General features: G+C 35.6%; 1 protein-coding gene and 1 pseudogene across 1 annotated transcript in view; one reads left to right on the forward strand and one right to left on the reverse strand.

Annotated features, from left to right (window-relative positions):
* Positions 1-27,615, reverse strand: part of CEP350 (centrosomal protein 350) — a 155,579-nt gene that overhangs the window by 83,397 nt on the left and 44,567 nt on the right. Inside the window, exons 9-19 of the mRNA XM_025877468.2 lie at positions 26,270-26,416; positions 24,382-25,040; positions 23,491-23,612; positions 19,725-20,782; positions 17,966-18,116; positions 16,281-16,453; positions 7,271-7,457; positions 4,697-4,914; positions 4,177-4,340; positions 938-1,048; positions 350-490 (exon numbers count right to left, since the gene is read on the reverse strand). Coding sequence (XP_025733253.1) covers positions 350-490; positions 938-1,048; positions 4,177-4,340; positions 4,697-4,914; positions 7,271-7,457; positions 16,281-16,453; positions 17,966-18,116; positions 19,725-20,782; positions 23,491-23,612; positions 24,382-25,040; positions 26,270-26,416 — 3,131 coding nt within the window. The remainder of the gene's footprint in view (positions 1-349; positions 491-937; positions 1,049-4,176; positions 4,341-4,696; positions 4,915-7,270; positions 7,458-16,280; positions 16,454-17,965; positions 18,117-19,724; positions 20,783-23,490; positions 23,613-24,381; positions 25,041-26,269; positions 26,417-27,615) is intronic.
* On the forward strand, positions 11,211-11,463 carry LOC112828787 (small ribosomal subunit protein eS27-like; annotated as a pseudogene).

The following is a 27,615-nucleotide window of genomic DNA, read 5'->3' on the forward strand; positions in this document are numbered from 1 at the left end:
TGTAGATACATATACGTGTATCTGATTAGATACCTATAGCTATATATTTGTCAAAACTCATCAAATAATAAAATGGATATATTTTATTGTCTGTAAATTATACATCAATAAAATCAATACAGTTTTAAAAAGCTTACTCAAGGGCAGACATTAAGAATTCTCCATTTTTTCTGCCTCTGTATCACTCACATGTACAACATACTGCAATAAATGGTGCCTCTTAATTCAATAATGTATGGCTCCCACTGAAGTCACCAATCAAAAGTACGTATTTGTTAGATGTTAGAAACTGCTAAGACCAAATCTATTCAGACTGACTAAAAAGAAAAGGGTTTCTCAATGGCCTTACTTCACAGATTTGGCGAGCCGCATCTGTGGTGAGGCGAGCAGTGTCTGCTTGGTGAGCGGCTATTTTACAAGTTGCTTCCTGCAGGACCTCAGTTACTTCCCTTTGTGATTTGACCACCTGCTGCATGGATTCTGCATGGACCTGAAAATAAAAGGGAGTAAAAAGAGAACTACTGTTATGTCTCAGTCTCTCCCCACCCCAAATGTTTCATGGCTCAAGTGCCTTGTAAAACAAATACTCGACTATCATCTGGATTTCATGTCTTAAAATCTAGAGTTTAGAGTCTTAAAATTACTGCTGGAGTTTAATTTTTAATTCCACCATTCACGAGCTGATGTTTCTTTAGGCAAGTAACTACTATGTACCTCAGCTTCCACTTCTCTAAATTGGGGATAAATCTTGACTAACTTAACTCACAGGATTGCTACAAGAGTCAAATGACATGAAATTAACCCATAATGGCATAATGTACTAAAGCATTATTATATCTTTTCTTTTTTACTCCTATATAATTAAAAGAACACTGAAGTGATTTCAAAGATACAAATTTAGATTTAAAGAACCAGTGCCTGCTGCAAATGTAAGTACCTGAGCTGCTTTGTTTCGGGTTTCTTCTAACTGTCTCTGACACTCTAAAGCCTCTTGTTCAGCCTTCAATTTCAAAAGGGCCAAGTCTCTTTCATGGCGTTGCTGCTGTGCCTTCAAAATAAAAAAATGATCAACTATTAATTCTAAGATACTAGACCATTTTAACACAGTGACGGTATTACCCGTAATACTATTTTCCTAACATAATATTTTTTGAAGCAACCAATTAGAAATGTAAAGACAGCAAATAGGATAGCCCTAAATCATTTATCTAAATATTTAATGACCACCTACCATGTGTTAAATAATGCAATAACATAAAAAATTTCCAAGGCATACAGGACTAAGAACTCATCCAAAAAGCTAGTTTTAAAGCAAAAGCTATAGTACCTAACTCTTTAAAAGAGATTAAAATGTCCTATGTGTAAAAATAAAGATACCAGAATTTTAGGATTCCTTTATTTTGGCTTTACAGGAGTAGTTTCATGAAAATATTGCCCCAGAAAAGGTCTCCTTCTCACCAGGACGCTTTCTTTCCACTATTTCATATAACACTATCAATCAATTTATATTTTTTCACTTCTTCTGGAATAGTGCTAAATACAGGTTTTCTAAAGGTGGAAAGGCTGTATATAAAGTTATATAATGCCCTGTACAAATCTGGAAGCCCAGAATTATAATGTATCCCTAAAATGGTAGAAAATCTCAGTACTATTTTGGATTTCAAGGTAATGGCCACTACAATGGGGCCAATTTCCCCAATCCAGTGATTTTTAACCAGGTTGTTACCAGTCCGTCCCCAGTCTCCATCAAGGAGACTTGGAAATGTCTGGGGAGTTTTTGCTGTCATGATGACTGGACAGCATTACTATTATTTATTGGGAGAAGTGCAGGAATGCTCAACTCCTTGAAAAGTATGGGAGAGTTCCACACAAAGAATGGTCTTTAAGTATTTTGGGAAGAACAAATGCAAAACAAAATTGAGAAAAAATTATTTACAACAGCAACAGGAGACATAAAAGATATAGGAATAAATTTAAAAATGTGTAAGGTCTCTATACTGAAAAATACATTGCAGAGAGAAATATTTTTAAAACCTAACAGAAACAGGTATCATGCTCACAAATTAGAAAATGACATATAAGATGTAAATTCTCTCCCCAAACTGATTGACAGATTCAATGCCAGTCATATCAAAATCAATCTAAAAATAAAAAACCAGGCTTTTTTTTGTAGAAGCTGACAAACTAATTCTAAAAGTTATATAGAAATGCAAAACCCTAGAATAGCCTTTCTCAATAGCCTTGAGAAAGAACAAAGTTGAAATAATTACACCTTGATTTCATGACTCACTCTAAAGACACAGTAAAACAGTATGGCACTGGTGTTAAGGACAGACAAATAGATCAATGGAAAAGAAGAGAGTCCAGAAATAGACCTCCATATAAGTGATTACTTAACTGTTAACAAAGGTGCCAAGGTAATTTAAGTCTTTTTTAAGAAAATGGTGACGGAACAACTGAAAATCCAGATGGAGGAAAAGATGAACTTTGGTCCCTTCTTCACACTCCATAAGTAACTAGATGGCTCACACAATTAAATATAAAAGCCAAAACTATAAAGCTTTTTAGGAAAACATAAAAGAATATCTTTGTTAAAGTATCTTAACAAAGCAAAGACTTCTTAGAAAACAAAAGGCACTACAATAAAAGAAAAAAAATAAAAACTAGATTTCATTAAAATGAAAATATTCTGCACTTAAAAAGATACAGTTTAAAAATGAAAAGACAAAAAATATTTTTAAAAAATTAACCAGCAAGCTAAGGACTGGGAAACAGTATTCGAAATATATCTAAAAAGGACTTGTTTCTAGGATAAAGAACTTCTACAACAATAAGAAGAAGATATACAACACTATTATGTGAAATAGGCAAAAAATCTGGACATTCACAAAAGATATAAGAATCATCAATAAATAACAAAAAGATTATCAACCTCATCAGTCATAAAAGAAATGCAAATTAAAACCACAATGAGATACTATTTCATACTCACTAGAATGCCTAGAATACCAATGACAGCAAAAATGTGGAGCAACTGGGACTCTCATAGATTGCTGTATGAGTATAAGATAGTACAACTACTCTGGAAAACAGTATAGCAGTTTCATATAAAGTTGAGCATATACTTTTACTTGACCCAAGCAATTACACTCATGGGTATTAAAGCAAGAAAAATGGAAACATACGCTGAATACAGAGTTGTAAAAAATATTCATAACAGGAATATTTTAATAGTCAAAAACTGGAAACAATACAAATGTACATCAAGAGGAGAAGGGATAAACAAATTATGTTATATTGATCAATGGAATATTACTCAGCAAAAAAGTAACACGAACAATAGATACAACAACATGGATGAATCTTAAAAACATTATACCACATAAAATAAGCTAAACACAACAAAGTACAAAGTATATTTCCATTTATATGAACTTCTAGAATAGGCAAAAATAAACTGTGGTGATTAGGAATCAGAATAGTAATTGCCTCTGGGAGAGGGGATTAACTGAAAAGGTCCATGGGTGAACTGTCTGAAGTGACAGAAATGTTCTCTATTTTGATTAGGGTTGTGGTTACATTGATCAAAACTCATCAAACTGTGCACTTAAAATCTGTGTATTTTATATATATGTAAATACTAAGGGTTTTTTTGTTATTTGTTTTTTTAAAGATAGCAACAGCAACTCCACATCAGAACACTGCTTCTACCTTTACTGGATTTTTGTTAGCTAAGGAAAAGTCCACATTATCCTGGCTTTATCAAATACCTGGATCTCAGAAACTTTTCTTTTTGGTACAAATAAAGAATTAAAAACAAAACAATAAAAACTCAGTCATCTCTGATTTGTCAGTGAAAGAAAATATTGAGAACTGCTTGATGAGCTGATTTTTACAGTCATTTTAAAAAAATGAGGAAAATGAAATATTTGAGAGAAAATGGCTGAATTATTGTTCTGCTGCCAAATATTCTATGTTGAACTTTTTTAGTACTCTATATGACAGTTTTCCCCAGGGTTATTTATAGGTGTTGTATGGCAAGACTATTTTTTTCTACTTAGCAGGTTAAAGTTTTGTGTGCTGGTTTTGGTTTTTGACCTCATTATTAAAACTATTTTAAATAGCAAAGAAAAGAGAAAAAACACAGAAAGCTAAAGAAGAAAACTCCAAAAATACCTTTATGATCTGAGCCAGAGATACACTCTCCTGCTGAGCAAGTGATATGCCTCTAACTCTTTCCACATCTGATAGCTGGCGCACTGACTCCTCAATGGCACTCAGGTAACTGAGTTCTGCCGCCATACGATGCTGGAGGCCAGCAGGAGAAAAGCGCTTAGAACCTGGAAGGCATAAGCAACTGGCAAATGTAAAAGAAACGACCTCTCAGATTTTTGAAATTCATTTTTCATTTTAAGAACCAAAAAGTTTGCTTTCCATTGCAGGAAAGACAGTGACTTAATTAGCACGGTGTCCATTTTCCAGGTGTGTTTTGACTCAGGCTGGCAAAAGGGTAAAAATCACCACTGTCGAATCTGTCATGCTTTTCAATATTTCTTTTCCTGCACAATTCTGAATACTTCAAAAAGTAATCACATTCACTTGATGGGATAATATTTCCCTACAGTTCGACTGAAGGAAAAGGGATTTTAAGGGACAAAAGTAGTATCTTAAATTACAAGTGCATAGATCTACTTGCCTGATGTTGAGGCCATCTCTGTTGTTCTGCTGGCAGCAAGGTTCATATCGGTGAAAGGTGCATTAGGCTTAAATCCTGTTATAGATGGAGGCATTATTACCGAGGATTTAGATCTTTCTAATGAAGTTCCTGGAAGGTCAAACTGCAACAATTTCTGGGAACTTGGAGACAGGGGAGAAGTTGGAGTTTTCTGAGATCTTCCCTTGTCTGATGAGACACTAGAAGTTTTGTTTCATAAAGATGTTAGAGAAAGGAAAACTACTTCAAGAGCCACTAAACAATTCATAAGAACATCATGCATTACATTCTTTATTGACATTTAAAAGGCTGTGATTCAGGCATTTAAAAATTCAACATAGTCACCATGTTGAATGAATGAATGAGTACGGCTCTCATTGCTAGACTTACAGTGGTGAACGAGCCAGGCACAAACCCTGCCCAAAATAATAAAATAGAAAAGGAGTCTCAATTAAATTGGCACTTAACTCTTTCTTCTACAATGTACATATATAATGAATCACTTATTACAGTATGAGGCAAAACCTTCTAAAATACATAGACCTCATATAGCAATAAAATTACAGCCATATATAAAAGGTAAGGTCAAGCCTATCATATAAAAAATGTCTTAAAATATATCTCTGAAAGAGAATAAAGTTGTCATTTTGTATTAAAGATTAAGAAATGACAAAATCCACTCTTTTGTTATTCCTCTTAACCCAAAAAGTCACAGCAAAAAATTATTTTCCTCCTATCTCTAAGTACTTTATATGTACTCATTTGTTTTCATCTATCTTCTAATGTTATAGTTCTTTCCTGCACTTTCTAATAAGAAGTAACCTCTCATATGCAGTCTGATTATAACTCTTAATGTATTTATTTCAATACAAGGCACATGCCTAGCCCCTGAGAAATTACTCATTAAATTTACTGTTTCTCATAACAAAAAGATGTTGTCACGCACTAAACATTTATTTATTGAATAAATTACTTAAAGATACTTCATAAAGTTAGCCCAGTTAACATATTTCTAACATAGTAAAACAAGTTTACTTTTAGCTTTCATAAAACCAGGAGAAAGTTTTCAAAGATAGACATTTCTCTTAAATCCAGCATATAAATATTTGAATAAAAGTAGTCTTGAGAGGTACTCACTTGTTTACAGTGACCTTAATTTACTATTGATGCTTTAGAGAACTACTATTTCTAATAGTCTGACAACCTCATTTATGGAATAGAAAAAGAATTTTATTCCTTCTGTCTCTTACTAGATTTCCAAGAAAGAATTCCAACACAATATCAAAACCAAGTATTCTGCCTGAATCTCACCTTGTGGTTTTACAAACTGAATTTGAATTTGCTCTGCAAAGAAGATTCACCCAGACTAGCATTTCCAAAATTATGCTTCCAATGATGTTAATAAATTTTCCAAAAAATAAAAAGGACAGAAAAATAAAGAGCTTGGGGACAGAAAGTGAGTATAGCCAAATAAATAAAGAAAAAAATAGGTTAAATATTTTTTTAAAAATCTGAACACCTCTTCATCAAAGCCTTAAATCATAGGCGAGGAAGGTGGCGGGGGAAGTCTATTCTATAGTATGGGGCATTTATCAAACTTATTTGGCTGTGGATTCTGTTTCAGAAATGTTTAACTTTGTAGATTTTGCCAAATAAATTATCATGAATATCTCTAAGGAAAGGCAAAGTTTTCTGACAAAAAAATTAAAATTCAATTTTAAACACAGCAATGATGGAATTAACGATGTAAGATTTACAACATGAAAGCATTAAAACTGATTATCTGTGACACTGTACTAGAAAAAGCAAACAGTTTTAAAAGAAAAAAATAAATCCATGTCTTCTCAGAGCTTAAATTTCCAGAAGGACAAAACTGGTGCAATAGATAAAAAGCCATGCAAAGGAATAGACACTGCATATGAAGCAATCACAAAATGTCATATATAAGCCACAGACTCAGGGTATAATACTGTATGATAATTAAAAAGAAGGAAAAAAAAGAGTATGCAAGCTCTCCGTAATCATAGTAAGAGTGAGATTTCAAAATCTGCTTGAGTCATCAAATAAGTTGAGGAGAGAAAAGTTCACAGGGAGAAACAGATGAGACAAAAGGATGCTAAGTAGTTGTGTTGAAAGAGTGGATGAACACAGATGAGAAGAAATGTATAGATAAAGGAAGTGAGATAGTCTCTGGTAGCCTAGTGAAACACTTCAAATAAAGTTAAGTTCTTGGGAGTTCATCTACAGAGTAGCTGTGAGCTCACAGGGTACCCTAAGGAGAGCAGCTGCTTGGTCAAAGGATTGATTCAAGGTAACAACAGTGGCAATGGCATTTAGAATAGAAAGGTGGATTGTGCTAGAGGCAAAGTATTCCTGAGAGAGGCTGTAATAGTTTAGGTGAGAGATGACCATATTTTAAAATATAAAGACCCAAACTATGAACAAAACTACCAAGTCTATTCAGAAAATACAGCAATTTATTGAATGGATTCTCTGAACATCAATGATATTATAACTTCAATTAAATATGAATTACAGGTATAAAATATACATTACCTCACAGAATGCCCAGGAAGATCTTCCAAAATGCTATCAGTGTCAAGAGTCTGCTCATAATCTTTAACAGAAAGTTTGCTACTGGTCCCAGATTTCTTTCCTTGATGAGAGCCACGTTCTGAGCCAGAGTGTACTTTCTCCTCATCAAGAAGTGAGTTCTGAACATTTCCAGTGAGTGAATCCAGCCCTATAAAGCAAATTTCTTATAAAGCTGATTCCCAATGTCAGAAGCTACTGAGAAATAATTGATATCTATATTTCAAGAAAGTAATAAAATGTACAGATCAGACTTTTTAAAAGTTATTTTTCATATATAAAATAAAGTAGTTCATCCTTCTGTTTTCAGTTTAAGAATAAAGTTTCTTCCATTAACCCCCACTTGATGTTAAAAAATAAATTGTTCTTAAATAAAATGGTAAAAAATAGACAAAGATATTAAGCAAGAATGAAGTACTGTTCTATCCCTATAAAAAAGTAACCTTTTGAAGACCAATAAGGATAAAATCCAGAGCTGGGAGAAAAACAGTATCAAATGCCAATGGAACGAGGCACCTGGGTAGCTCAGTCATTAAGTGTTTGCCTTCGGCTCAGGTCATGATCCCAGGGTTCGAGGATCGAGCCCTGCATCGGGCTCCCTGCTCAACCGGGAGCCTGCTTCTCCCTCTCCCACTCCCCCTGTTGTGTTCCCTCTCTCACTGTCTCTGTCAAATAAATAAATAAAATCCTTTAAAAAAAAAAAAGCCAACTGAACTACATAATCATTTTTAAAAACTTTATGACAAGAACTACATAGCCAGATTCATATAACTGCTCATATTCTCTGACTCAGAATAATCTTCCTTCTAGATATATCTTGAGATTATTGAAATAAACAAAAATTATGCATGATATTGAATGTACAACTTTAAAATTTTTTAAATTTTGACCTCAATTTCCAACAACTGAAGAGTTGTCTAAATTACATAGATAACAGTAACTTGAACATTAGTAACTAGCACTTTGTAATTTAAAATGCACTCCACATACATTACTTTATCGCTCTTAAACATCTTATGAACTGAATACCATATGTTCAATTTACTGATGAGGTAACTAGAAATCTATGAGGCTATGTAACTTGCTAGGGGATACATGGTCACAGAGAAATAAAACATAAAAACAGGTCTCATGACTCTAAGTCTAGGGCAGCCTGATTTTATGTTTCAATAGCAACATGAGAAAAATATTTGTTACATTTTAAAAAGCAGAAAAAAGAACTGCATATATACTCTAATGACAGCAAAAAAAACTTCTAATGTAGACATATGGTTAAAGATCAAAAGAAAATGAAAAAGGAAACAATTATGCTGTACACCCATGTTCACAGCATTATTCACAGTAGCCAAAAGGTGGAAGCATTCCAAGTGTCCTTCAACAATGAATGAATACACAAAATGTGGTACTTAACATACAATGATAGATTACTCAGTCTTTTTTTTTTTAAGATTTTATTTATTTATTTGACAGAGAAAGAGAGATCGCGAGAGCAGGAACACGAGCAGGGGGAGTGGGAGAGGGAGAAGCAGGCTTCCTGCTGAGCAGGGAGCCGGACACAGGGCTCGATCCCACGACCCTGGGATCATGACTTGAGCCGAAGGCAGACGCTTAACGACTGAGCCACCCAGGCAAGGAAGGACATTCTTTTTTTTTTTTTTTTTTTTTTAAGAGAGAGAACGCGCATGCACGAATGCATGAGAAAGGTGAGGGAGGGAGGGGCAGAAGGAAAGAGAAAATCCCAAGCCAAGGCGCTGAGCATGGAGCCCAAAGCTGAGCTCGATCTCACGGTCCTGAGATCACGACGGAACTGAAGCCAAGAGTCCGATGCTTAACCAACTGAGCCACCCAGGTGCCTCAAAGGAAGGACATTCTGACACACACTACAACGTGGATGAATCTTAAAGCACATTATGCTAAAATAAGCCAATCACAAAAGGACTAAATTGTATGATCATACACTTATATGAAGTACCTAGAGTAGGCAAATCCATAGAAACACAAAGTAGACATTTGTTACCAGAGACAAGGGGGAGAGGAAAATGAGAGTTATTACCTAGAGGAAAAGAGTTTCAGCGTGGATTGCTGAACAGTTCTGGAGATGGACAATGGTGACAACTGCACAACATGAATGTACTTCATACCAACAAAATGTACACTTAGCAACAGTTAAATCGCCTAGTCAAATTCAAAGACAGAAAGTAGAATGGTGGCTGCCAGGAGTACGGCAGGGACGGGGACAACAACCGAGGAATGGGAAGTCACTGTTTATTTAATGGGCCCAGAGTTTTAGTATGGGATGACAAAAAAGTTACAGAGATGGATGATGATAATGGTTGCAAACAGTGTAAAAACAACAACAAAAACAACAACTCAATGCCACCGAACTGGACACTTAAAATGGTTAAAATAAGGGGGAGAAGGTATTTGCAAAGGATACATTCGATAGGGAGTTAATATCCAAAATATATAAAGTACTGACTTCATATAGTGTTGTGTCAATACAACTCAACACCAAAAAAACCCCCAAATAATCTGATTTAAAAAGGGACAAAGAACCTGAATAGACATTTTTTTCAAAGAAGGCATACATATGGCCAACAGACATGTGAAAAGATGCTCAACATCAGTAATCACTGGGGCAGTGGAAATCAAAACCACAATGAGTTATCACCTCACACCTGTCAGAATGGCTAGTATGAAAAAGATAAGAAATAACAAGTGTTGGTCAGAATATGGAGGAAAGGGAAGTCCTTCTGCACTGTTGGTGGAAATGTAAATTGGAGCAACCACTGTGGAAAACAGTATGGAGGTTTCCAAAAAATAAAAAATAGAAATACCGTATATACAATCCAGTAATTCCACTACTGGGTATTTATTCAACACTAACTTGAAACACTAATTTGAAAAAATATATGCACCCCTATGTTTATTGTAGCATTATTTATAATAGCCAAAATATGGAAGCAACCTAAGCATTCATCAATAGATGAATGGATAAAGATGTGGTGTGTACACACACACACACACACACACACACACACACACACACACACACACACGGAATAGTATTCAGCCATAAAAAAGATGAGATCTTCCCATTTGTGACAACATGGGTTGACCTAGAAGGTATTACGCTAAGTGAAATAAGGCAGACAGAGAAAGACAAATACCTTTTGATTTCGTATGTGGGAATTTAAGAAACAAAACAATTGAACAAACAAAAAAACAAAGCAGAAACAGATCCGTAGATGTAGAGAACAATCTGGTGGCTGCCTAGGGGAAGCGGGATAGGTGGATGGGCAAAATGGGTGAAGGGGGGTGGAAGGTACAGGCTTCCAGTTATGGACTAAGTCATGGGGATGAAAGGCACAGCATAGGAAAAACAGTCAATAGTATTGTAATAGCACTGTACGGTGACAGATGGCAGCTACACTTCCGGTAAGCATAGCATAATTACAGTTGTCAAGTCACTATGTTGTACATTTGTGACTAATGTAATTGTGTGTCAACTATACTTCAATTAAAAAAAAAGTGTTTGGGAGCACCTGGGTGGCTCAGTCAGTTAAGCGACTGCCATCGGCTCAGGTCATGATCCTGGAGTCCCGGGATCGAGTCCTGCATTGGGCTCCCTGCTCAGCGAGGAGCCTGCTTCTCCCTCTAACCCCCCCCATGTACTCTCTCTCTCTCTCTCATTCTCACTCTCTCAAAATAAATAAATCAATCTTTAAAAAAAAAAAAAGTGTTTGGGTGGCTCAGTCAGTTAAGCGTCCAACTCTTGATTTCAGCTCTTGATCTCCAGGTTGTGAGTTCAAGCCCTGCACTGGGCTCCACACTGGATGTGGAGCCTACTTTAAAAAAAAAAGTGTATATAGCTTTCGGGTAGTGATGATCTCCCCATGAGAACATGCTCCTCACAAAGGACTTCCCCCACTTGCCCAGAAGGGGAGAAGAGGAAGCATAAGAGGACGCACCTGGTGCCAAGCCCCAACTCCTCCTTCATGGACGTGAAGTGCCCAGGATGCTACAAAAGCACCACTGTCTTTAGCCATGCACAAATCGTAGTTTTGTGTGCTGGCTGCTCCACTGTCCTCTGCCAGCCCACAGGTGGAAAAGCAAGGCTTACGGAAGGATACTCCTTCAGACAAGAGCAGCAATAAAAGCACCCTGAATCAAGATGAGTGGAAACTATCCCAATAAATGCATTTTGGATTAAAAAAATAAAAAGAGTAAACAAAATCAAAGAAAGAAAATAATATTTAAAATGGCAAATTTTGGGCACCTGGGTGGCTCAGTTGGTTAAGCGGCTGCCTTCAGCTCAGGTCATGATCCTGGAGTCCTGGGATCGAGTCCCACATCGGGCTCCCTGCTCAGTAGGGGGTCTGCTTCTCCCTCTGACCCTCCCCCCTCTCATGTGCTCTCTCTCTCTCTCACTCTCTCAAATAAATAAATAAAATCTTTAAAAAAAATAAAAAATAAATAAATGGCAAATTTTATGTTGGGTGTATGTTACCATATAAAAAATAAACTAACAAATAAATATACTCTGTTGTAGTCACAGTAATAGGATAACAACTTTTCATTAAAATTTAGTTTAAAAAAGGAAACTGAAAAGTCATAGCATATAAAATTTTAACAATTAAAGAAATGAAAACCACCTCAAATAAGATACCATTTTTCATTATTAGATTAGCAAATATTTTTAAAATAATAATGCCTTGAGTGTTATTCAACATACACAGAAAAGGATACTCATACATTGTTTTCATGGGAGTGCAAACTGATACAACCTTCCTGGAGAACAACTTATAATATGCATGAAAATAATTTTTGATCCCCTTTGAATCAGAAATTTCATCTCATTCACAGTAATTCATCCTAGGAAGCTATGTAAAGATGTGTACCGTGAATTAGATATGCTGAATGCATTACCACAACAGGGCGGGGGGGGGGATGACACACAAATAATCTAAAGGATTATCAATCAGTTTGAATAGACTCTATAATCTAAAATCTATTTATAATCCCTAGACTAAAAGCAAGTTGTTAATACTGGGTATCTCTAATTTTTTCATAATAAAAATGCATGTCTTTACTCATTTAATATTAACCTTCGAAAATACACAATTTAAAAATTGCTCTTGAGGGCGCCTGGGTGGCTCAGTTGGTTAAGTGACTGCCTTCGGCTCAGGTCATGATCCCAGAGTCCTGGGACTGAGTCCCACATCAGGCTCCCGGCTCAGCAGGGAGCCTGCTTCTCCCTCTGACCTTCTCCCCTCTCATGCTGTTTCTCTCTCTCTCTCTCTCTCAAATAAATAAAATCTTTAAAAAAATAAATAAATAAAAAAATAAAAATTGCTCTTGATTTCAAACAACCAGAATTGTAGACAATACAAAGGTCTATGCAAGAAAGAACTAAACTCCAACCAAGGGACCCATACACAAAGGAAATATGTGCCCCTACTTTAAAAGATTGCCAAACGAGGGGTGCCTGGGTGGCTCAGTCTGTTAAGCAACTGCCTTTAGCTCAGGTCATGATCCCAGGGTCTTGGGAATTGAGCCCCACATTGGTCTCCCTGCTCAGCTGAGTCTGCTTCTCTCTTTCTTCCTCTGCCCCTCCCTTGGCTCATGCTCATGCCCACGCTCTCCCTCTTTCATAAATAAATAAATAAATAAATAAATAAATAAATAAATAAACAAATCTATCTTTAAAAAATAAATAAAAGATTGCCAAATGAAAGTGTATTTATAGGTTTTAAATTACATTAAGATAAAAAAAAATTTTCTTATGGTAATTACCACTTTAATCCTTAGGTGAGACACTAAAAAAACAGGGCAAAACAATTGCAAACTAAAAGAACTGAGTATGCTCAGCATTTCCCAAAGTATGTTCAGCTGAATTCAAATGCCTTAACATGCTGATGGAAGAAATGATTCTGTGGTTAAATAAATTTGGAAAATACTTCATACTGCACCCTCATCCTCATCCTAAAATAAATAATGCATGTTAGTATATCAGGGGTATTGATGAATCCTGTAGAAAAGAAGCCTGTTTCACTCTAAAAGCATTTCCCAAATTTATGGAACCATGGAGCTCTTTTATACTCAGAACACTTATGAAACAGTATTTCACAAGAAAAGACAGACATTGGGAAGTGCTGGTGGAATGATGTCTAAGTCCCACCAAAAACTTTCAGAACAATCTGCAAGAGAGTCATACTAGGTTAATGATTAAGCAATAATTTCTCCCTAGCACTCTCATATTGGGAGTATAAAGTGGCATTAGCTTTCCGAGGGGTTATTTGGCAAAATGTACCCAAATTCTAAACATGACATACTCTTTGCCCCATTACCTCACTTCTAGAATTTTACCTTAAAGGAAAGAACCAGATTAATGCATAAAGATACATTTATAAGGATATTCAATGCAGCAGTGTTCCTAATGGGAAAAAGAAATAGAGTAGCCTAAATGTCTAACAATTTGCTAAATAAATTATATAAAATAATAAAACACTGGATAGTCATTACAAGGGTCATCCATATTTACTGACAGAGAAAGAGATCTATAACCCACTGACAGAACAAAAGAGCATGTAAACAAATGTGGTCCCTTACATGTAACACTTCCTATTTACATATGCCTACAATTATCTGAAAGGATACTTACTAAAAATCTTAACATTTCACACCCATCAGAATATCTATTACTTTAAAAAAAAAAAAAGAAAGAAAAAAGTGTTAGTGTGGATGTGAAGAAGTTGGAGCCTGTGTGCATTACTGGCAGAAATGTAAACTGCCACAGCCACAATGGAAAACAGTATGACATTTCCTCAAAAAGTTAAACACAGATATACCATTTGATCCAACAAATCCCTACCTGGTGATATACACAAAAAACTTGAAAGCAGGGACTCCCAACAGTTATTTGCACACCAATGTTTGTGGCAACATATTCACAATAACCCAAAGGTGGAAACAACCAGAATGTCCATCAAATAACGGATAAACAAAATGTGGTGTACACATACAGTGGAATATTATTCAGCCTCAAAAAGGACATTCTCATGCAAGCCACCACACAGATGAAACTTGAAAACATTATGCTACTAAGCCAAACTAAAGGACAAATGTTGTATGATGCCACTATGTAGCACCTAGAAGTATCTAGAGTAGTCAAATTCATAGACAGCTAAGTACAATAGTGGTTTGCAGGGGCTGCGGAATGGGAGGAAGGAAGAGTTACTGTTCAATGAATACAGAGTTTCAGTATGGGATGATGAAAAGGTTCTGGAGATGGACGGCAGTGATGGATGCACAGCAATGTGAATGTGTTTTAATGACACTGAACTGTACACTTGAAAATGGTTAAGATGATAAAGTTTATGTTATGTGTATTTTACCACAATTGTTAAAATAAAACAAAGTTTAAAAAAACATTAGCATTGGTTATTTTCAAGTAAAGGGATTATAGGTGATTTCAATTTTTAAATAGTTTTTTTTGTTTTGTTTTGTTTTGTTTTTTACTGATTTCTCCACCCCCTGTGGTTTGCTAAGTCAATGAACAATTTTTACAATTAGAAAAAACAATTTTGGGGGTGCCTGGGTGGCTCAGTCATTAAGCATCTGCCTTTGGCTCAGGTCATGATCCCAGGGTCCTGAGATGGAGCCCTGCATCGGGCTCCATGCTAGGCGGGAAGCCTGCTTCTCCCTCTCCCTCTGCCCCTTCCCCCCCTGCTTGTGCTCACCCTCTCTCTCTCTCTCTCTCTGTCAAGTAAAAAATAAAAAAAAATAAAAAAAAGGAAATGAAGTACTGGTATGTACTACAACATGGATTAAACTCAAACATTCGGGGCACCTGGGTGGCTCAGTCGTTGAGCATCTGCCTTTGGCTCAGGTCATGATCCCAGGGTCCTGGGATCGAACCCTGCATCGGGCTCCCTGCTAGGCTCCCACTCCCCCTGCTTGTGTTCCCTCTCTCACTGTGTCTCTGTCAAACCAAATCTTAAAAAAAAAGGAAAGAAAAAACAATTTTGGGAGCAAAATCATTCCCTAGGGGCCATCCTGTGAGTCTAAGAGGCTTTTCCTAATTACTGTATCTCCTTACCTCTAGGCTTACAGAGCAAATTATAGCCAAGAATAGAACTGAATGGTCTGATAGATGTTCTCCTCAATCACTCAAAAATACTTAAGAGTGCCAAAGGCCAGGTACTGTGGCCAAGTACTGGGATGTATACATTATATCGGTTAATTTCACATACGCTTCCAAAATTACCATATGAAACATCTACTGATACCGTTGATATCATCTTTATCTTAGAGATAAGGAAATTTGAGTACTTTTAATTACGCTTGAGATGTACAAGATATACTCTAAAGTTTTTTTATTTTGATTTTTTTTTTTTATTAGAGAGAGAGAGCGAAAGAGGGAACATAAGCAGGGGGAGTGGGAGAGGGAGAAGCAGGCTTCCCGCTGAGTGGGAGCCTGATGCAGGGCTCGATCCCAGAACCCTAGGATCATGACCCGAGCCAAAGGCAGACGCTTAACGACTGAGCCCCACCCAGGTGCCCCTAAAGTTTTTTTAAAAGCAGCTGCAAAACTAAATGATTTCATTTCTATTGTTTAAATAAAGGGGTGTGTGGGTGTACATGGTTTTATATATACACTGGAAAAACAGGCACCAAAAATGTTAATAGTTTATCTCTGAGCAGAGGGATCAATGGGGACTAATACTTCTTTTACAACTGTTTATCTGTAATCCTTAATTTTTTATCATTGCAAATGTATTCCTTTTGTTTAAGGATTTACACTGTTCTATATCAAAAAGGTATTGCTGTAATGACAAATAAATATGAAACCTAATCACATTTTATCATAAAGAAACTCATCTAACTTCTTATGGAATCAAATTATAACTTTAGATCACTACCACAAAATGATTGGTAAAAGAAAAAGTCACCATGTAAAAATTCCACTTACATTCTATCTTTTCTTTTTTTCCTTTCTTCCCTTTAGAAGAAGTAGATGAACGAGACGATGCAGCAGACTGGGTTCCTGACGAATGCTGGGAGGTAACATCCACAGAGGACAGATCGTAGGCAGACTTTCTGCTAGAATGGTCCTCCTGAATGCCCAAATTGCTACCACTGATACTGTCAAAGAACAAGCAGTAGTGGTTAAAGAACAAAATAAAAAGTCTTAAAAAACACAGCTAAAACTATGGATATTTTAAAATACGTTTAATCACAAGGAGAATATAACTATAATTGAAGATGGCTTCCACTTTTCTTTTTTTGTTTTCTTACTACCATAGGCTTGGATTGTTCCCTATGGCTCAATTTATTATTGAGAAAAATCTAAGGGAGTTGTCTACTGAACTGAAACTAATAAAAAATGGATAATTCAGACATAAAAGAAAAAATATAATGTTGGATACTGGAAAATGTGGTCTCAATTTCCACTCAAATTCATCATTTAATATGTTATAATTATTTTCCTCCTGATAATATGTTCAACCTAGAAATAAAATGCAATAAATCATCTTGATTGGTGATATTAAATGTCACAATTAAATCTTTGCAAGTTTTGATTTAAAGCCTGCTTCTCCCTCTCCCGACCCCCCCCGCTTGTGTTTCCTCTCTCACTGTGTCTCTTTCTGTCAAATAAATAAATAAAACTTAAAAAAAAATTTTAATCTTTTCTTTAGAGTTCAAAAGTTAAAACTCTACTTTGCCTACTTTAATTTTAATAATACTTATTTTCATAAGTTTAACCAGATAGAACTAATTTTCAAAAGATCACCCAATAATTTTATGTGAATTATAATTTGTAATTTGTGAAGCAAATTATATTGAATGTGAGTAATTACAGATTACTTTATATGGTAACAAAATTTAGGGAGGAAATTCTCTCTGGCAAAGTCTGATTCACTTACTGTATGACTCTGTACCAGTAACAACCTGGATGCTTCAGTTTCCTCTCTCTGAAGTAGGAACAGTAACAAAAATACCACCTCAGGCTATTATAAGAATGAGTTAATACAAGCAAAGCCCCCTCAGTCCTCTCAGTGCCTTGCACAATGTGTCCAATAAATATTAATATTGTAATATTGTTATTTTTCAAAGCCTTGCAAAAGTTTAGATGTTCTTCCAATTAGAAAAAAAATGTATTGATTTACTTGGGATCATGGAGTCAAGGATCTATCTGGTCATCCCTGCTTCTATCACAGAAAACCATTACTTAATCTTCTTATATTAGTATACCATGGGAGACTTTCCCAATACCATCCTCTACTAGGGACTCACAGATTGACTTAACAACGTATTTTCTGCTTATTGTGTGCCAGGCCCTGTTCTAAGTACTTTATATTTCACTGAATATTCGTAACACTCTGAGGTAGGTATGATTATTTTCCCCATTTTACAAAGATGGAAACTGAAGCACAGGAGTTAAGTAATATGCCTGAAGGCAAACAACTAATATCAGGACAGCCAGGATTTAAACCCAGACAGTCTGGATCCAGAGCCCATGCTCTTAATAATCTCTACGCTATGCGGACTCTACATGTATCTTTAAACAAACTGACTCATAGTCACACCACAGTTCTCACTTGTAAATTTTTCTCACTCTTTGGATTTTATCCCATATCGTCAACATATACTTACTTAGGTTCAAGAGCTGATTTTCTTTCTGTCAAAGTCCCACTCCCTGGAGAGGAGACAAAATCATCTTCATATGAAACACTGCTTAAAGGGGTTGTAATGACATTTAAAGGACGCGATGCTGAGGTTCCTCTTTCCAACCTATCTTCAAACCCTGTCAAAAGTAAGTCGTTGAAATGTGCTTTAAAATAAAAATTAAAAAACTACAAGCAAAGCATTCCACAACATGCGGATTAACAACATGGATTTAGGAACATTTTAGTTTGCTTTATTAGTGCTTCTTTTCAATCTATCTTTATATTTAACAATACATTTTTAACTTTTTATTAGGGAAATTTTCAAACATACAACAAAATAGAGAAAATAGCATAATGAAACTAAGATATCCACCAGCCCGCTTTAACAATTATCAATACATGACCAATCTAGTTTCAACTAAATTTCCTATTCTCCCCATTTCTCACTCCCCTCCCAGACTATTTTGAAGCAAATCCTGGATAACACATCATTTGAACTCAAAGTATTTCAGTATAATTATAAAATCTTAATGAAAATCTAATACGATTTAAGAAAAAAACACAATTCTCTTGCAAAAAAAAAAAAAAATGAGGGTGTTGATTTAAAGCACTTTGCTTTTGGGACACCTGGGTGGCTCAGTCGGTTAAGCAGCTGCCTTCGGCCCGGGTCATGATCCCAGGATCCTGGGATCAAGTCCCGCATCGGGCTCCTTGCTCAGCAGGGAGCCTGCTTCTCCCTCTCTCTCCCTCTGCTTGTGCTCTCTCTGTCAAATAGATAAAATCTTAAAAAAAAAAAAAGAGCACTTTGTTTTCACCAAAAAAAACTTTAAAATTACCACCTATAGGAAATAAGTGTTAACAAAAGAGATTGATGGCATGTGTATGTCTGCACAAGATCATAACAAAGTAGCTAAATATGAATTCTAGAAAATGCACTGTGATACCAGTTAAGCATAAGATGAATAGATGAAATCAATTCACTTATCAAGTAAGTTGTTCACTATGTAGAATGGAGATAAAAACCACAGCATATTGATAGCTGACTGAAGGCTCAGCCTCATTCTCCAACCTGGAAATTCTAAAGTTATGTTAGCATAAAATGGGTAGAATCTACCTAGAGTAGGAAGAAAAGAGAAAGGGACTTGAAGGAATTAAGTTTCTCATAGAAAAGGAAAATCGTGTTGCAGGATTTGAGAGATAAGAAACTTTAGAAGTCAGTTGTTTCATGACCCAAATAAATGTAGTTACATTTCTGTCCAAAGTCTGTCTTTTTTTTTCAGCTTTATTTAAGGAATCTCTAAACTCAACGTGGGGCTCAAACTCACAACCCCGAGATCAAGAGCAAAGTCTATTTTTAAAATTAGTTTTGACAAGCACTAATAGTTTCCATATTAGAATGTTACTACAGTTGCCCCTCTCGATTCTTGACCACTATATTCCCAATGACTCACAAATCACTGTATTAATATACTTATTTTCTATCTAAACACATAACTACGGTCACAGAAAATCTAGCATACACTTGGTACATACAAATCCTGAACACCACAAATGAATTTCTCTAAATTAGACCAAAATTTCTACAACTACCAATTATTGGTTCATGACAACAACCAATAAGTCTCTATTATCCTCATAAATGAACAAATGAAAATTTGTACTTAAGTATTACCTTGTACAGAATTATTAAATGATTTATCTTAAGATAACATACAAATAGCACAAGGCTTACTTATTTTTCTCACCTTTTCCATACAACTGATACGACTTTGTAAAAATATTAATGACACTATGTGGACTTCCCTTTGCCAATTCTTCCCATGGTCCTTTGCTTTGTGTACCACCTATGTGCCCAAAAAGTGGCAAGAATTTTTCAGCTTCCTTCTGAAACTCTTTGATGGGTTCATAACCATTTCTTTCTCCAGCACAAAATTCCTTTTCCTTTAAGATTTCTGCTACCTTCAACGTGGGCTGTCCATCTTGGCCTCCCTCTTCTTCAGAAAGACTCCCCTCACTAAGAAGAGGCCCTTCGCTGACTGAATCTGTGCTGGAACCAAAAGACAATTTGGCTTTGTCTTGAGAAGCTTGCACATCAGAGCTGGAAGAGTCAGTCCGCCTCTTACACAACTGTGCCAGGAGCCCCTCTGGTTTGGGACCAGGGGATCTCATTCTGAACCTTGATATGGCACTATGAGGTCTTATCATTTCAGGAAGCTTTTTAAATTCACTGAGGTTGCCTACACCAGGAAGATCCTCATCAAAAGTTGCATGAGATACACAGGTTCCCATCATCTTTTGAATTCGGGCAGAGAAAACATCTTCAGTATCCTCTTTCACAGGCGGACTTACAGCCTTGGTCCACGGTCCCTCTTCTTGGGGTGTTTGCTGTACATCATACTCGGCGTTCCAGACTGACCCATAGTTTATGTTAGCCCCAGCTAATTTCTTGGCTTCACTTTCAATCCTGCTGGACAAAGAAGCCGCTGTTGCTTTCAAGGCTTCAATACGATCCAGTTTACTCTTATATTGGCTGGCACTAGGTTTTAACAAGGCATCTGGATGAGCAGCTGGTGAGGTCAGATATGGTTGAGGTGTATAAGTTAGTGGCCCTGAGGCCACAGTATGGTTCTTTCTGGTTGGTAAGACAGATTCAAAATCCTTATGCAAAATTCCTACATGCTCTAGACTCAAGAGATGGGAGAGTAAATTTCCAGCTGTTCCAACAAGAGGCTGTGGTTGAGAATTCTGGACTCGTGGGCTCAATCTGTCAGGCTGCATCCATGTAGGTTCCATCAAGTCCCTTCTGGAAATGAGAGTCATAGTATGTTGGTTAACAAAGTAACTCATGACTAAGCCACCAGTTTTTTTAACTTTTTTTCCTCAGGGTAATGCACACTCACCACCGGAAAAAAAAGGACAGGCAAAGAGGATAAAAAAAGATAAAGATCACTCATAGCTAAACAATAAGAAAGCGGCACTACTATTTCATTTAGAATTATAACTTTCCAAAACATTTTTCTATGTGTGTGATGTGTTTTGGCATTTTTATTTTCATAAAAATGGAATGTTATCATGCAAACTGCTTTCTTCAACTAATATGTATTTTAAACTATTAATTAAAGAGAAGCCTTCATAACCTTTAAAACTCGGTAAACAAAATTCTTCATAACATTGGCTCTACCCATTCCTCTAAAAATAATTTTATAGAGGGGCGCCTGGTGGCTCAGTCAGTTAAGCATCTGCCTTTGGCTCAGATCACGATCCCAGGGTCCTGAGTTCAAGATCCACATCGGCGGGCTCCCTGCTCAGCAGCGAGCCTGCTTCTCCCTCCCTCTCTCTGCCCCTCCCCCTGCTTATGCTTTCTCGCTCATGCTCGCTCTCTCTCTCAAATAAAAATCTTTAAAAAAAAAAAATTAAAATTAAAAAAATAAATAATGTTATATAAAGAGAAATGCTTAAGATTGCTAAATACTAACATTGGCATGGTAGTCATTATTCTAATCAACAAATATTTAATAAATGTTTATGTTTAACATTGTACATACTGAAGAAATAAGATCATTACAATCTCAGTTTTAAAAAATTAGTGAACATCAATGAGTATCACTGCAAAACTATGAATACCAATTATAAATATACAATACAGAGTAGGGTGTCCATAAAGTCTAAAAACAGAATAAAGATGTCCCAGATGACATTATATAAATAACGTTTCCAGACCATGGACACCCTGTATATTAAGGGATATTATAAAAACATGAAAGGTCAATTTTAACCATTAAGTAGATGCTTATAAAAAACAACATGAGATTTTTGTCCTTGGTCTTGTCCATTATTTTTGGATGATGACATAAAGATATGCTTATCAAATTTGCAAATGACAGAAGGCTAGGAGGCATTGCTAACCCAAAAAATTATCAAATTATGATTCAAAGTGATTTGGACAGGCTACAACCTTGACCAAACTAGTATGGATAAATGTAGTCTTACCAATTAAATTCAAAAGAATCATTTGGAGGAGAGTAACCAGAGTGATAAGAGAATTAGAAAGCATGTCATGCAAGGTTTGGTTGGAAGTTATATTGTACAGTCTTGTGTACTGAAGGGCTACTATGAAAACGGAATGAAGACTAGTGCATAGATTCTATGCCACAAAATATAGAGTGTCAGGTTATCAGGGCTCAGACTAAGCTGGTAGTAATGGGAATACAAAGGAAGTTATAAATATAAAAGATATTGCTGAGTAAAAATCCAAGATCTTTAAATTCAAGTATTTAAAATGCCAATTATGTGCCAGGCACCTGTTGATGCTAGAGGAACAGGGGAGACAAAAATTCAGTTCATCCAGTTAAGACTTAATCTGTACTCTTTAGTTCCTTAATATTTAGCAGGGATGAGAGACTAATAAATAGTTAAAATACAATGTCATAAATACTAATATAAAGACATATAAAGTTCAATAGACTGCAGATAGAAAACAATAAACTCTGCTAGCCAAGGAAAGTGGCTTTTGAGCTAGATCTTCAAGGTCAGATATGTAATTTGGAGCTTCCCAGGTAGCTAATGAAGAATATGGGACATGAAGGGCAGGGAAAAGAAATGCCATGCCTCCAAGCATAAAGTAACTGAGGTATGTTGAAACTACTAACAGAAATGGGGAACCTAAGTAATGGGTAGAGGGAAAAGTGGAGGCTATAGATTCTATATCACAAGTTGAAGAAATTTGATATTAAAAAGAAAAGGAAAGGAACACATGCAAGGTAATAATAATAGATCTGTTTTACATCTGGTTTGTTTTCAACACTGTATAACTTATTTAGAATTAGAAGGAAATTCAGGGAAAGGTAAAACAGAAGACAGAAAGCCAAAATGGTTTAAGTATTTAAAACCATATCATCTTAAAATCCCCTCAAATTCCATACAGTTTACTTTTACTTCATTGCAAATAATATATGACAGCAAGAAAAAAATTTTGCTTAAGAAAACTTAAGGTAACATAGTCCTTGATCAGCAATCTAGCCCTTGTTCCTAGCCCCTGTTCATATGTTCACATGCATATCCAAATACAGCTTTTGAAAGGTACAATGGATAAATTGGAATGAGTCATATGAAGAAAGTTTGATTAGTAATAGATACAAACATGCCTTCTGAAAATTATTCACCACAAATACTTTAAAATATTAATTTCACTGTTATTCATTCATCAACACAGTTTTTTTACCGTGTGTTTAGTCCAGAGAAAGCAAGAGTGCTTCCAACTGCAGGATCCCTGGGAGGACTGACATTTACATTGCATATGAAAGGACAGGTAAAAGTTGAACAGTAGAAGAGGGGTATTTGTGCACATGTATAGTTGTACACCATGCTTAAGTACCCATCAGAAGATATGAACCAATTTCTAAATAAACAACTTGCTCACGTAGGTCAGTCAACAAAATTCACTACACATAGACCACTATACTAAATTTCATCGAAAAAAAGCTTAATCATCTTTCATTCTCTCCTTTTTACCTTGCAAGAGGCTGTGGAGGTTCTGACAGAGACATGTCACTACTAGAAGATGCACTTAGGGGACGTTCCTGTACTTTGTTTTCTTTGTCTGATTCTCCAGAAGGCTGATACCCTGGTCTGGTCTAGGAGAAAAGGACATCAAATTTATGTGACTCCTATCACAAAGATATACTCAGGGAGTACATAAGACAAATACTAAGTCACTTCAACTTTACAAAGATCATGAAATGTAGGGGCTTTTTCTCTTAAATAAAACTGGTTCAAATTTGGTTGGCTTAAGCAGCCATTTTAATTAAGAGCAAAATTATATCTGAAATCCAAGAAAGGCACCTATTACTAACTGCATAATTTGAAGTAAGTAATACTCTTTCTAAACCTCAGTTTTCTCACCTGGAAATACTAGTCGCATTTACCTTCTCAGGGTTATGAGGATTTACTGAAGCTTTAGCCTTATAAAGCCTTTAGAACAGTCTGTGGTACACGGTACATACTCAACATTATTCTTAAAAACAAAAGCAATACTCAAAAAATTATCACATACAGTAGGCTATTCTCTAATTTCAGCACAGATCACAAAAATAAGCTTTTATTGACATAATTAACTTTTTGCTCAGTAATACAATGAAAACTAGAAAAGGATGTAACTAATAGCAGTGATGACAGGAATAGAGATCAGCAACAATCACTCTAGGAAACGCTAACCGAGCACTTGTTTTCAATCATGTTTATCAAATTACTCTCCACATACAATAAATTTCATGAAAAGGTCAACATTACTACAAATATTATCTGAGCATATGCCTGAATATTAGGAATGATGGCAACAAAATGGCAAATAAGCTTTTTCTAATCATGAATGACTTCCTTTTGCATTTCTGGCACTACTATTACCTGTGTTTCCTGTGTAACATGTTGATGAGCTGGCTCTTCGAGCAAGGTCTTTTCTAGTAGCAGTTTGGAATAAGTATCCTGCAGTCGCCTAGTTACTGATGGCTCAGAAGGAGGCACATTTTTTACTTTAGTAAAGGCTTCTTTCTGTTTCCGATAGAGCTCCTGTAATCGTTTGTTCTTCTGCTCAGTGGCCTCCTTTTGGGCCTTCTTCTCTTCATTTTGCTTCCTCTTCCTTTCCTCCTGCTGTCTAACAATGTACTGGCGTACCTCATCTGTGTCATAGTGGCGCTTTTTGGAAATAACAGGGGGATCTTCATTAGCTGTTATTTTGTCAGGTTTTCTTTTTACTGGGCTGTGACTCCTAGGAGCCTGTACTGGTGCTGATGACTTCTGATTCTGTAACTCTCCTGTCTCTTGCCTTGCAGCCTGAACTGTAGAATCCAGCTGTAGGTCATCAAGAATTCCACGAATTTCAAGAGGTAAAAAGTCCTTATTCAAGGCTGTATTTTCCTCCAGTTTATTATCTGGAAGAGATGGAGCTAATTTCTTTGTATTATTTTCAGACCGAGCTCTACTTCTCGAACGTTCTGAGTTTCGTGGAAGATGTCTATGTGAAACATCCAATCTAGGATCAGATTCTGCTCTTCCAATATGACCCCCTGCAAAGTATGAACTGTTAGTGATGTATTAAAATCCTATATTCATTCCTAAGATTTATTGTAGTGAGGAAAAAATTAGAGAATTTCACTTTATCTTAAACTCAAATTTAAATATCCTATGAAATTGTTCAAAGAATATTATAGAAGGAAAGAAAAAATTTTTAGAAGAGAATAATTTCAATCTTTAAAAATAACTATACTTGGCATTTAAAAAATGCATTTTTAATATTTCTGAAGATAGATCTTATTGTTAACACGAATATTTAACTATTAACAGTTACTATTTCTCTCCCATGCACATATTTAATGATACTATCTCTCTCCATCCCTAAACCCCTAAAACAGGTGTTTAAAAACCAACAATTTTAAACTGCCACAATTCTCCAAAGAGTAAAAGAAACTAAATATATAGAAAAACAATCATTTTATAATCTAAATGTTTGTTGATGTGGGTTAATTTTAAACTGAGAATGCATGTTAGTTTATTTACAAGCTAGAGGAGAGTGAAGAGGAGTAAATGCAAAGTATATATTGACTTCTATATATACCTAATTATAGTTTTAATTGATTTCTTACTGAATCCACTCTAGAAGCTCAAATTAATTGAAGAAAATTTTGTTACTGAAAAGGAAAGCTGGCCTGTAGGTATTTGCATTTCATTTCCCAAAATTAGTGTTAATGAGAAAAGTAACTAGTTATTTCAAAGAGCATTTAAGACACTTCAAAAAGAGAAAAGCAATGCACTTGAGGGTCAAACCAAAGAGTTGTAGATCCTAGATCAAATTTTGCCACCCACTTAATGTATATACCCTTGAGAAAAATCACTTCTCTCTTGGGGCCTGTTTCCTAATCTGTCAAATAAAAAACCCAATATTGTGAAAGTGTGCCTGTGTTTGTGTATACATGGATAAGACAGACTGGACTTAATTCCCTTAAGGTCTCTAAAAGTCTAATAAACTCTAATTAAATGATGCTTTTTTATTCACATGGCAGCTAAATGTAATTAATACAATAAAAGTCATCATAATGTCTATATATAGAAATTAACCATAGATAAGCCCAACAGAACATTTCTTCTTTTATGAGCCATATTCACAATTATAAACCAAATTCTTAAAGCATTCTCAAAAGAGTACTTTCATCTCCTCTAAGTACTTACACAAGCAATTTTTAATTGCTCTTCTCAACAATTTTAATTACTGAAACAACTTAATAATTTAATTACTCACCAGATTTAGTAGTTCTTTCTCTTCCACTTCTGTCATTTGATGCTGTTCTTCGCTCTTTTTGCTCCACTCTGGGTGCAGGCCCCAGGATCTTCTTTACTAATTTTTGTCCATCTCGCCAAGAGGATGTACTTATCAGACGGCTGCTACCTAAAAAATATATACATACATATTGGGTTGAATTTAAAACTTCAAATTTATCTCTAACAAGTGTATCTAGTCAACCATACAGGTTTTGTAATTAATCTTATCCTTATCTTATGTCAAAGTCAAAAGGTTTACAATCTAATTTTTAACACAATGTCCCAAAAATCAAATAGCAGTTTAAATTTTGATTTATCCACACACCTCAAATAAGTGTAAAATGCTTTGCAAGTTAAGTACCAAATGCTAACGATTCCCAAAACCTCAACCTCAAGCAGAACACTGAATCCAACAGTTTGGGCACAGAACAAAATAATGTCTTAATTATAGTAAGGGTTTGGCTTACCAACAGTACCTGGCACATAATAAAATGTATGTTTGCTGAAGGAACAAATGACTTAAACTAAGCATAGGAAAAAAATCTGAAGAAACATGTAACAGTTAACAGTGATTACCTTTGAAGGGGATAGTATTATAGGGAATTTCACATTATATTTATAGATACATATCAGAAGTACATATTACCTTTTTATGAATAAAACAATGATACTCCAAAAGCACGTATCATCAACATTTTAAATTGCCCTCATTATAAAAGTTCATAAAAATAAAAGTATGGTCCAATAAATATAGCTGTTGACTAAGAGAGAAACTTTTCATTTACTACTTTCAGATTGTAAAAAAATTAAAATTAGACCATCATACTCCAACATAGGTGGAGTACTACTATGTGGCTATTTTAAATTATAATTTCCATAAGAAATTAGAGAAATGCTTTTGTGGTAAGATGCTAAGAGAAAAAGATAAAATGTTATGAATACAATGATTATGATCATCTACTATTATGATTTTAAAACTACTTTAAGGAAATAACAAAATACTAGTACTTCAAGTGAAGACAGTGGTTTTCTCTGTTTTCTTCTATTTTTCAAGCTTTCTTGATAAAATACTTAATAGTTTCAGGGGCATTCAGTGTCCAGCCACACCCAAAATAGGTTGTTTGTTTTATCTCAATTGCGTGGTAATGCTATTTTAAACTCCACTCAAAAGACAGTCTTGGGCGCCTGGGTGGCTCAGTTGGTTAAGTGACTGCCTTCGGCTCAGGTCATGATCCTGGAGTCCCTGGATGAGTCCCGCATCGGGCTCCCTGCTCAGCAGGGAGTCTGCTTCTCCCTCTCCCCCTCCTCCCTGCTTGTGTGCTCTCT

This window comes from Callorhinus ursinus, unplaced genomic scaffold (assembly GCF_003265705.2).
Source record: "Callorhinus ursinus isolate GAN/ISIS: 27379988/994484 unplaced genomic scaffold, GSC_fseal_2.0 scaffold13, whole genome shotgun sequence".
In the NCBI taxonomy this organism is placed as follows: domain Eukaryota; kingdom Metazoa; phylum Chordata; class Mammalia; order Carnivora; family Otariidae; genus Callorhinus; species Callorhinus ursinus.